Consider the following 12,062-nt stretch of genomic DNA (forward strand, 5'->3'; position numbering starts at 1 on the left):
ATGTAAGGATAGACAAATGAGCAACATATATAAATGATGCTCATATCAATACATTGGCAATGGATGAAAACTTTCTTATATTCTCTTTGTATAACAGGTAGTGTAAAGGAAATTTTCTTTTGGCTTTATATTTCATTCCTATAAACCAAATAACTTTCATCTAAATTAACCTTAGAAACATAAATCAATTGCTTTCCTTCAAATAGACCCTTATGGTTTTAGACAATGACACAACATTAGAAAACAACTTTGGCCACTATATTTTATTTCAATATATAAATTGAGAAATATATGATTTTATTAAAGTATCTTATAAGATTAATCTATATACATCACCATGCTTATAAGTGAAGTATTTTAAAAATCATTTATAGTTAAATTTATTAAAGTATAATCTTGGTCTTCTCTAAAATAATAAGTATTATGGAAACGAGGGGAGCAGTACTTAATAATTAGTCACTATTAACTCAATTTCTAGTTATAATATGTTTTTATTTTCTTTAGATTTACATGGATACTAATAAATCTGGTAACCTATACATTGGTTTAGTTTATGGATAGATTTTGGAAAAATCAAAATATCTTATCGAATGCTTGATATTGGCAAAAGAAATGGCATGAATATTGCCTTGACGAAGGAAACCGCTGTTGTAATTTGACAACAATCATACTCGCTCCCACTGCGAGATCAATCCTAGTGTTATTTATTTTTCAGTTTCCTTGTCCTTGCCCAACAACATACTAACAATTCTGACAAGACCGTCTCTATATTTTCGAGGCCCTAGGCATATATAAGCTCTATGACACAATCATATAAATAAATATTACTAATGTAGAACATAAAAGTATTAAAGTAATATAAATATCTTAAATTAATGATCTAGTGACTGGATCACAGTGATTGTGGTGGGGCAGATAAAAGTAGGAGACAACGTGGGCTCCTAGACCAAAGCGACACATTGCTCAACCGTAACTCGCAATTCCTATATATTGCACGAGTATAATGTACTTGTAGGAGATTATGAGTATAAAACGTATAAGCGTGCTAGGTGAGTGTGAGATAGGTTGATCGTGTGTGTGTGGAGGGGAGGGGAATGATGGCCCCACATCTCTAGGCCGTCGCCCCCACGGCCTATGGCTAGAGACGGTCCTAAATTCTGAATTTCCAACTGAAAATGAAAACAGATTAGAGGCTGGGTCTAAAAAGACGCAAACTAGCAGGTGGGTATCACCGATGCCAACTTGTAAACACACACAAGATCAAATCGATCGAAGTATCAAATGCATATCCATCTTCTCCAGTAAAATTGGTCCTTTAGTATCCGTTCGAAGACTGACAAGGAACTTAGAATCGACAGTGAAAGCAAGCAATATTAAGTTCATGAGCACACAGGCACATACACAAATTCCAGAACCACACCACGGCATGCGTAGCTGGATCAGCACACAATCAAACACGATTAATTTTATAGTCCTTAAGAAGGTAACAGGAGTTACCAAATTTTACACTAAATTTTTTTTTAGCTCTCGCTCTCGGTATCTACTCGTGGACCATAAAATTGCTCATCAAACACACGGGAACATGGATCGCCATGTCTGGACAGAGGAGAACACAGAGGATTACCAAGCACTGAGAGGCTAGGCTGGAAGGAGATCAAATTCAGCGATGCATGAGGCTGAAAGAAACTAGAAGCTAGATAGCCAGGAATTTCCTTCAGCTGCATATCTATATATACTTATTCTAGGATAAATAAATCCACACATACTGAAGCAAACTTCAGGCTGATGAGGAGTGGTAGTTGCATCATTACTCACAAACTGAAGCTGCAACCTCAACTCCAGATTCCTGGCGCCGTTGATGGCTTGAATTGTGCTTGAAAACTGGACGATTGGGATGAGCCTCCATGGCTTGTCTCACGGCTGTCACCGCAACCATGTCGCCGTCTCCATTGAGCTCCAGCTTCTTCAACTTGGGGAGGTGATCAATCCCTGAAAGTGGGAGGGCCTCAACAGAGGCAAAGCACCAGACAATCATCCCAAGCTTAGGAGCTGCTCCGATGTTCACGAAGTCGATGCTGGTGATGCTGCTGCAGCCCTCGACGATCAGAGACCTGAGATGCTGGAATTCTTCCTTATTGAAGGTGAGCTTGGTTCCAGTGTAAGAGTTGTGACGAAGCCTGAGGCAGCGCAGGATCCTAAGCTGGCCGAGGACTCGTATAGCATCTTCGCTCAAGTAAGTCTCGCTCAGTGTGATCTTGGTGAGCTGGTCGAGCTCAGTAATCCAGTTAGGAAGCCCACTTGTGATACCACTGATCTTTAGGCTTTGAAGAAGCTTTGGAGGTGATGCCAAAGCAGCTGTTTGTTGATCTACTCCTATGAGAGGAACAGTGCAGTCACTTGCTGCCGGTTGGTTGATCTGGATCGACAGGGTGTTAGAACTCCGGCGAGGAGGACGACACACACGAAGAACACAGAGGACACGATGAGTTTGGTGCTGTAAGCGACAGCTTTTCCTTTTGATTGTATTCACTATATATGGATTACATGTATGGTTACAAGGAAACAAATGGACAAGCTAATCCCGGCATACTCGTGATCAATGGTTGCCATCCCAACCACCTGGGCCATGCCGCAATCCGTGGCCTGCCTCTAATGGCGCTAATCGCCTGCTACCTCCTACATTTAACTGCTCAGGACTTATTCAAACATTCTCCTCCTAAGTCCGAGCGATTAGAGTAGCTTTTTCATACCAATCAAGCCGCGAAGCTCCTGAAACCGGGTGCGCCCAAGTGCCTTTGTGAGTAGATCACCTAGTTGCAGCTCGGTGCCCACGAACTCGACGTTGATCAGCTTCCTGTCACAGCACTCCCGGATGAAGTGAAACTTCACGTCGATGTGTTTACTCCGGTCGTGATGCACAGGGTTCTTCATCAAAGCAATGGCGGACTTGTTGTCCACCTTCAACCTAGGCGCTTGTGCTGTTCCTCCAATGAGCTCAGCTAGCAAGCGTGCCAACCAGACTGCTTCACACGCGGCTGCCGCGGCCGCGATGTACTCGGCCTCGCAGGACGACAGGGCGACCACTTTCTGCTTTGCCGATTGCCAGGCAACCGGTCCACCGGCGAGGAAGAAGATGAGCCCACTTGTGCTCTTGCGGTCGTTGATGTCGCCTGCGAGATCACTGTCGGAGTACCCCACCAAGACGGGCGGCGCTCCCTTCCTCTCAGCCGGGTGGTAGTGCACGCCCCAATGCACCGTGCCAGCCACGTAGCGAAGCACACGCTTCACGGCAGCAAGGTGTTCTTGCCGAGGCGCCTCCATGAACCTGCTGAGGTATCCCACGGAGTAGGCCAAATCGGGCCTAGAGTTGCACAGGTACCTCAGGCTCCCGATGAGGCTGCGGTACTCCGTGGCATTGACGCTCGGCGTCGTTCCCTCCTTCTGGAGCTTCAGCTTCATCTCCATGGGCGTGGTGCTAGCATTGCAACCAGCCAGCCCGGCCTTCTCAAGTATCTTGATGGCATAGGCGCTCTGACGCAGCGTGATGCCGTGTGCGCCTTGAGTGACCTCGAGCCCCAAGTAGTACGAGAGGAGTCCGAGGTCGCTCATGCGGAATGTGCGCAGCATCTGCCCTTTGAACCTCGCCACGGCGTCGTCATCTCCACCAGTGATGATGAGGTCGTCCACGTAGACACCCACGATCAGGCGCTGTGCTCCGCTCCCGCGCGTGTACATGCCGTGTTCGTCGACGCAGCGCTTGAACCCGAGAGCCAGCAGCTCGGCGTCCAGCTTGTGGTTCCATGCTCGTGGTGCTTGGCGGAGTCCATAGAGCGCCTTGTGGAGGCGCAGCACCTTGTGCTTGTGCTTGCCGTCGACGAAGCCGGGAGGCTGCTGGACGTATACCTCCTCCTGTAGCTCGCCATTCAAGAACGCCGACTTGACGTCCATGTGGTGGACGCCCCAGCCGTAGTGAGCTGCAATGGCGAGCACCAGCCGCACAGACTCCAGTCGTGCAACTGGAGCATACACCTCTTCGAAGTCGACGCCGGGGCGCTGCACGTACCCTTTGGCGACGAGGCGCGCTTTGTACTTGACGATGCCGCCATTCTCGTCGCGCTTGACTTTGTACACCCACTTCAAGCCGATGGCGCGGTGTCCGCGTGGGAGCTCGACAAGTGACCAAGTCTTGTTGTCGCGGATCGATTGCATCTCCTCCTCCATCGCTGCGACCCAGCTTGGATCGCCCTCCGCCTCTTTCACCGATCTGGGCTCCTCCACGGTCACTGCGTGGTTGACGTTGTGGAGCTCAGCCTCCACGTCGTCGCGGTGCTCCAGCCCGGGCACCGCATCCGATCCGAGGATGTTGTCCAGTGTCCGGTACCGGAGCTCCCCCACATCACCGGCGTCGAAGCTCAGGTCAGTGGTAAGTGGCGTCGCGAACTCGATGCCCGTTCCAGCGTGAGGTGGTGTCGAAGGCAGCTGCTCGGCTTGCTGCGGGCTTGATGCTGCTGGAGGTGTTGCCCGTGACGCATGGCGCGGTGGCGCGTCCTGGGGGCTCCCACCGTCTGGGGACGGGGAGCGTGCCGGCGAGCCCTGGGGATCAGGCATCGGCAGCTCCCGATCTGCCTGGTGCTGGCGCTCCGGCATGTAGTGGTCCGAGATGGTGAAGGGGTGCTCAGAGCCCATGTCCGAGGAGGCCCCCCAGTCCCAGCGCTCGTCCTCGACGAAGATGGCGTCGCGGGAGACGTGTACTCGCTCGGCGACGGGGTCGTAGAAGCGGTACGCTTTGGAGCCGTCCTGGTAGCCGATGAAGACGACCTTGACGCCGCGATCATCGAGTTTGCTGAGGTGCGGGCGCACTTTCTTGACGTAGGCCACACACCCGAACACCTTCAGGAAGTGCACGGGCGGCTTCTTTGCGTGCCAAGCTTCAAACGGCGTCATGCCGTTGAGTGCACTGGTGGGCGCCCTGTTCAGCAGGAAGACAGCGGTGTGCACCGCCTCTCCCCAGAAGCGTCCCGGCATGCCGCGGGCACGCAGGATGCTCCGCGCTGTCCCCACGACCATCTGGTTCCGCCGTTCGACGACGCCGTTTTGCTGTGGCGTGCCAGGCGCCGAGAAGTGTCGCTGCACGCCCTCTCCTGCACAATACTCGCCAAATTGCACGGAAGTGAATTCACCTCCGTTATCAGTTCGGAGCACCTTCAGCTTCTTCCCAGTTTCGCGTTCGACCTTGGCTTGGAACGCCATGATCGCTGCCGGTGCATCCGCCTTGGAACGCAGGAGGGTGAGCCACATATAGCGGCTCATGTCGTCGACGAGCAGCAAGAAGTAGGCGTTCCCGCCAGGCGTCGGTGGCGAGACGGGGCCGCAGAGGTCACCGTGCACCAGCTCCAGCTGCTCTTGCGCCCGGTACTTGGCCGCCTTTGGGAACGACGCGCGCTTCTGTTTGGCGAGGACACAATCTTCGCATACCTGCTCGACGTGATCGATGGTCGGCAGTCCTCTCACCATCTCCTCGCGTCCCAGCTTGCGCAACGCCTGGAAGTTGAGGTGGCCATAGCGCTCATGCCAGCGCCACGCCACGTCGCCTACCCACGCCGTGAGACACACCAGGGCGGCGATGGTCATGTCGAGGAGGTACAGACGACTGGGCGTGCGTTGCACCTTCGCCAACAGCTGCCGCTGTAGATCATAGAGGCGCAGCACTCCTTCTTCGATGTTGATCTTGTAGCCATCCTCGTCCATCTGGCCGAGACTCACGATGTTGGTGGTGAGGCGCGGGATGTAGTACACACCCTCCAGCCGGCGATGTTCCCCGGATTTGCAGGTAAAGAGGACTGTCCCCTTTCCCTCAATGGCGACCACGGACCCGTCGCCGAACCGGACGGATCCAGTGACGGCGGTGTCGAGCTCGGCGAAGATGTTGCGTGTTCCCGTCATGTGATTCGTCGCCCCGGTGTCAAGTACCCAGCGGCGAGGTACCACGGCATCTTCCTCCTGTTCCCGGCTCAGGTGGAGGAGAACCTTGGGCTCGGAGATGTGCACATGCCGCTGCGTCTCCTCAGCGGGCAGTGCGATCACCTCCTGATCCGCGGTGATGTACATCAGCGCGTGATCACGATCATCCTCCTCGGCTTGAGCGACGTGGGCCGCTGCCTTCTTCTTGCCGCGGCAGTCCTTGGCCCAATGGCCTCTCTTGCCACAGTTGTCGCAGCGGGTGCCTCGCGGTGGCCTCCCGCCACCAGCGCCCGCGGTCTGGCCATTGTGGCCATCCCGCGGCGTGGATCCATCACCATCGCGACCGCGGCCGCGTCCACGGCCCTTGCCGCGGTTGCCTGAAGACGATCCGCCGCCAGAGCTCTCCTGCTCCCGGCGGGCTTTGCGGCGCGCCTCCCAATCCTCTTCACAGAGCATGAGGCGCCCCATGGAGTCGGTGATCTCCTTGGGCTTGCCGCGTTCCTCGAAGACGCGCAGCCGCCCGATGACTTCCTCGATTGATACTTTGTTCAGATCGAGGAACATCTCGAGGGAGACGGCTGCTTGCGACAGGCGTTCGGGGACAACCTGCAGCAGCTTCTTTACCACTTCGGCGTCGGTGATGTTGTCACCGAGGACGCGGAGGTTGGTGGCGAGCGTCGAAATGTGGATGCCGAACTCGGAGACGGTCTCGCCCTCCTTGAAGACGAGCGCGCCGAACTCGCGGCGGAGCTGCTGCGCGCTCGCGTCGCGCGCGCGTTCGTCGCCGATCCGGAGCACCTTGACGGCGTCCCACGCCTCCCTGACGGTCTGCTTACGGCCGAGCGTCGCCCACATCTCGGATGGGACCGAGCGTAGGAGACCCGCCATGGCCTGGCGGTCTTGCTGGTACTCATCTTCGTCGGCGTCTTCGTCGATCCCGTCCTCGACGACATCCCAGACCCGAAGTGTCTGGAAGTTAACCTGCATCACAAGCGCCCACTCCGGGTAGTTCGTCCGCGTGAGCATCGGCCATGCGACGTTCGCGGACGCGCGCTCGATGACGCGCTCGACGACGCGCGAGCCGGAGCGGTGGCGGCCATGAGAGCGGCCACGGCGTCGCGGCGGCGATCGTGAGGGCTTGACCTCCTTCTCGCTGGAACCATCAGCAGTCTGCGGCTTCTTGGAAGGCGACTGCGATGCCATGGCTCCGGCGAGAGACTCGGCTCTGATACCAATTGTTAGAACTCCGGCGAGGAGGACGACACACACGAAGAACACAGAGGACACGATGAGTTTGGTGCTGTAAGCGACAGCTTTTCCTTTTGATTGTATTCACTATATATGGATTACATGTATGGTTACAAGGAAACAAATGGACAAGCTAATCCCGGCATACTCGTGATCAATGGTTGCCATCCCAACCACCTGGGCCATGCCACAATCCGTGGCCTGCCTCTAATGGCGCTAATCGCCTGCTACCTCCTACATTTAACTGCTCAGGACTTATTCAAACACAGGGCATGCAGACAGCCGTGCAGCTTCTCAATCTGTTGGAACAGAACAGCCAGGCCACCGGTTCTCCTTCCGTCGAGAATCACACCCAGTTTCCTCAAATGCAGCAGCTGTCCGATGTCGATCAAGTCATCAACATTTCTGGATGCATCAACATAGGATAGTATCTCCAGCCTTTTCATTCTTCGGGTGCCACTGGGAAGCTGCACCGTCTCAACCATGTCCATAAACCTATGAGAGACCACCTTATTGCCAGCAAGCAGATGCTTTAGCATTGGAAGAAAAATGGAATTTGTGGCGCATGCCCTTGTTTTTGTTTGGCGGATGTCCAATGTCTCCAGGCAGTGTAGCTTGTTGATTTGCTTGGGCAGTTGAGTAGCATCTGTGTCCCTGAGGCTTAGGTACTTGAGCAACAATATATTGCAAATGTTCTTCAGGTGTTTCTTCGTCAGGCCTTTGCATCCTTCGAGATCCAGCACCTTGAGTAGCTTCCATTGATCAGATCCAGCAAGGGAATCAAGAAGGGAGAGTATGTCATTGGAAGAAGATGGCTGTTCCAGTTCTAGTGCTATCCCGCTATTTCTGGAAAAATGATGAGCCAGATCAAGAGGCAAGCATGTGTCCTTCATGAAGCCTACATCCGTAGCAAGGAAGTGGTGGATTTTTGGATGCATCTTGTAGGTCTTGATCTTGCCTGCAGCACTGGTTTCCTCTGCAGCCTACATCCGTAGCAAGCCCTGTGCTGTCACTGTTAGAGCAGGTACAATAGCAGACTATAAGCTAGCTATAAGATGAGAAAGAGAAGAGAATTGGGCTACTAATTTATAGTCAGTTACAACTTGCAGCACGAGTTCTAAGATACAATATGTGTATGACATGTGAGACCATTTATTAATGTTTTATAGGTAACTATTGTATAAATTGACTATTAGATTGGCTATAGATAAATTAGGGCTAGTAGTTGGCTATACTATTTGAACTTTCTTACCATGAAATCTTCTCCCGGTCACCAGCCCTTCTGCAAGCCACCGCCGGATGAGCCTGGTCCTCCGGATGGCGTGACGCTGGGGGAAGATGGAGAGATAGTGACTTGATTGGCAACTCGTTGTAGCAAAACATGAGCATTATCCTTGACGAGTTGTTCTTGTGCTCACGTAGGTTGTCAGACAGGCTTTCCAATTCCCTTGTGGACCTGTAAGGATTGGTGTACAGTAGGTGGAGGAACATCTGCATCGCAAAAGCATCGTGTGCGCAATCTCGTTCAACGATCTGTTCCACGGGACCTTTGCGGACGGGGGAAATTAGGGCAAGTGCTGTGCGCCGGAAAAGACCAGGACAATGTATCTGGCCGCCCTGTGCACTAATGAATATAGTTTTGTCGCTCAGCTCCCGCGTATAATCGTCCCAGTCCCTGGATGTCAGCAGTATTGCGGTTGCACCGATAAAGTCGAAGCGATCTCCAAAATCTTGCAATATCGAACGGAGGAGATCGCCATAGTATTCAGTATGGTTAAAACGGAGGTCATCAAGAACAAGCAGGAGGAACTTTTTACCTGGAAGCAGGCCCTCAGCTCTCGCGGCCTCCTTCCAATCGTCTGTGAAAAGTTGGCTCATCTTGTGAAACAATGAGGAGGATTGATTGTCTTGGAAGCTGATCCAGAACCTGTGTTGAAATAAGCTCACCACATGAGGATGATCGTACACCATCTTTGCAGTGCTAGCCTCTCTTTCTCCCACGGCACCTTCTCCTAGAATATGGATGATTCTTGGTGGTGGTTCTTGCCGCAGGCTCCAATTGTCTTGTTGCAGCCATTGGAGGACCAATTTAGTTGCTGCCTGCGGCATTTCGCCGAAGAGAAGCTCTCGCCTCCGGTCATCTTTCTCCTCCTCCGGCCCGCACGGCTGCGGAGAGGCCGGGCAGGGGCTATCATCAACGGTGCTCCTGATTTGATGGTCCGGCACCGGCAGTGCAGGCGGGACGGTGATGCCGTACCTGCTCCGTCGATCGCCGACGTCACGCGCGCGTACCTTGAGCTCACGGATCCGCGTCGCCACGTGGCGGCGGGCCGGGATGGTCCGCACCAGCTGGGTTATCCACCGGAGCTGCGCCAGAAGGCCCTTGCCGCCGCCGCCGCCGGGCGCCACGTAGTGGAGGTAGAGCTCGACGCAGGCCTCGCAGTCGCGGCTGAGCCCGGCGACGTGCCTCATCCACGTCCTGACCTGGCGGTCCCGCTCCTGCCCCTCCATGATGTGCGCCACCAGGCTGTCCATGTTCTCCATCTCGTCTCTGATGAACTCCACGTCGCCGCGAACGCCGCCCAGCAGCTGCGCCTCGCTCACCAAGACGGTGGTTAGCCGCCCCAGCAGCGAGTCCAGGGCACTCTGGGCGTCCATGAATATCGCCCAACTCACTCATCAGCGTTCCGTTCCTTCCCTCACCAACTCATCATATCCATGTCTCTAATTCTCTCTGGACATTCATGATGTGATCCATAAATGTGTTTAGTTATATGGCCTAGTTACAGGCAACTCTCCGTTGCATTTTATCGATAGTATTAGTATTTTGTACTTTGTTAATTACTTGATTAACAGTATTTTGTAATTTTGTTTTTTGCAATAAAGATCATAACAAAAAGGACGATGTTACCCTTTTAAATTTTTACTACACATAATATTGTTGGTAGTATAATTTAATCACAGTCGTCCGATAAAAATAGATCAATGGTATGGACCGGAGTCGACCCCTAGCTATATATATTGCGGAGACGGTTAATTTTAGTCCATTTGATTGTTTTTTTCTCGAAAACATAGTGATGTTTCTTGGTTAACAATCGGGTACAATAAGTACGAAAAATACAAAGAATAACAAAAAGTCAAAGCTGGCTATATACAAAAGCAACAAATGCTGAGCTTTCCGATAATTACATAAATCTTATCATAATTTATAATGAACAACTTGTACATTTTCTACCTGAGGTACAAACATTCAATTTTCTTAAATGTCTCATCTGTAAAGATAATAATGTTAGGTACATTCACTTAACGCCCTATTCTTTTTTCTGCTTGCGGATTAATGGATGAGCTTGTATGCTTCCCGGGCTGTCTTACAAATTGCCTACCGCTCTACCAACATGCATATTGCATGCATACGTACCTCTTCCGTATTTTAATAGATCATTTTTTTTTCACAAGTTTGATGATTTGCCTTATTTAAAATTTTGTGCAAATATATAAAAAAGTTAAGTTAATGTATTTGCTAATAAATCTAATCACAACCAAATAAGTTAGCATAAGATGAATAGCCAAACGTATACGAAAAAGTCAATAAAATCATTTATTAAAATACAGAAAGAGTACGTATCAATGTACACCTAAAATGGAGCGGTGGTGGTAATGGATGGTGTCTGCCACCCAACCCACCACCACTAACTCTCTTTATTTTGTGATAAGGGAAAAAAAAACTATGACCCCAATGTGCCACTATGTCAGTAAAAAAATATAGAGTAAAGTACATGGCCGGTCCTTAAACTTGTGGCGCGGTACTAATTAGGTTCATAAACTTTGAAAATACACGTTTAGGTCCATGAACTCATTTTAACGTCTAAAATCATGGATCTAGATGGTACATTAAAACGAGTTCATGGACCTAGATGGTACATTAAAACAAGTTCATGGACCTAAACATGTATTTTCTAAGTTTATGGACTTAAGTGGTACCACGCCACAAGTTTAAACACAGACCATGTACTTTACTCAAAAATATATACAATAATTCATTGAAAAATTCTATTGAACGTGCTGGGGAATAATAAAGATACAGTGAAAATGATGGAAAGTTTCCAAGTCATGTCGGGAGGAGGGTGGATTTTGGACGTGTCAATAGAGCATCCATCACCCTTATCCCAAAGAAGGATGAATCGGTCATAGTGGGAAATTACAGGCCATTAGCCTAATCCATTTTTTGGCTAAGCTCATATATATCTAAAGTATGGCCACTTAGGGTGTCACAATATATTTATGGACAAATATCCCATGCCAAAATGTATTCGTCCCAATGATTTTTTTTTCTCAGAAACATAGTGATGTTTCTTGGTTGACAATCGGGTACAATAAGTACGAAAAATATAAAGATTAAAAAAAATCAAAGATGATTATATACAAAAGCAACAAATGCTAAGCTTTCCGATAATTACATGAATCTTATGAGAATTTATAATGAACATCTTGTACATTTTCTACTATAGGTACAAACATTTAAATTTTAAATGTCACCTCTATGAGATAATAATATTAGGTACATTCACTTAACGCCCTATTCCTTTTCTGATTGCGATTAATGGATGAGCCTGTAAGCTTCCCGAGCTCCCATACAGACTGCCTACCACTCTACCAACATACATATTGCATACATACGTACCTCCTATGTATTTTAATAGACCATTTATTTTTTTACATAAGTTTAATGATTCGTCTTATTTAAAATTTTGTGCAATGTCTCTCTCAATGTGATCTTGGTGAGCTACTCTAGCTAAGTAATCTAGTTAGGAAGCCCACTTGTGATACTACTGATCTCTAGGCATTGAAGAAGA

At 50.1% G+C, this 12,062-nt stretch overlaps 1 protein-coding gene across 1 annotated transcript; it reads right to left on the minus strand.

Annotated features, from left to right (window-relative positions):
* Positions 1-1,454: 1,454 nt before the first annotated feature.
* On the minus strand, positions 1,455-9,867 carry LOC102710827 (disease resistance protein PIK6-NP-like). The gene is made up of 4 exons (XM_040528581.1): positions 8,805-9,867; positions 8,642-8,700; positions 7,477-8,192; positions 1,455-2,438 (listed from the first exon to the last, which is right to left on the minus strand). The coding sequence occupies exons 1-4, from the start codon at positions 9,865-9,867 to the stop codon at positions 1,808-1,810; spliced, it is 2,469 nt and encodes an 822-aa protein (XP_040384515.1). The 3' UTR covers positions 1,455-1,807.
* Between the last annotated feature and the right edge of the window lie 2,195 nt (positions 9,868-12,062).

This window comes from Oryza brachyantha, chromosome 11 (assembly GCF_000231095.2).
Source record: "Oryza brachyantha chromosome 11, ObraRS2, whole genome shotgun sequence".
NCBI lineage: Eukaryota > Viridiplantae > Streptophyta > Magnoliopsida > Poales > Poaceae > Oryza > Oryza brachyantha.

Excerpts from the sequence above, each read along its gene's own strand:
- LOC102710827 (XM_040528581.1), bottom strand. The coding sequence starts at position 9,867 with ATGGACGCCCAGAGTGCCCTGGACTCGCTGCTGGGGCGGCTAACCACC. Across the intron at positions 8,701-8,804 it reads CGGCCAGATACATTGTCCTG|ATGTTCCTCCACCTACTGTA; the intron begins GTCTTTTCCGGC and ends TTTGCGATGCAG. Across the intron at positions 8,193-8,641 it reads ACAAGGGAATTGGAAAGCCT|GCTGCAGAGGAAACCAGTGC; the intron begins GTCTGACAACCT and ends CTACGGATGTAG.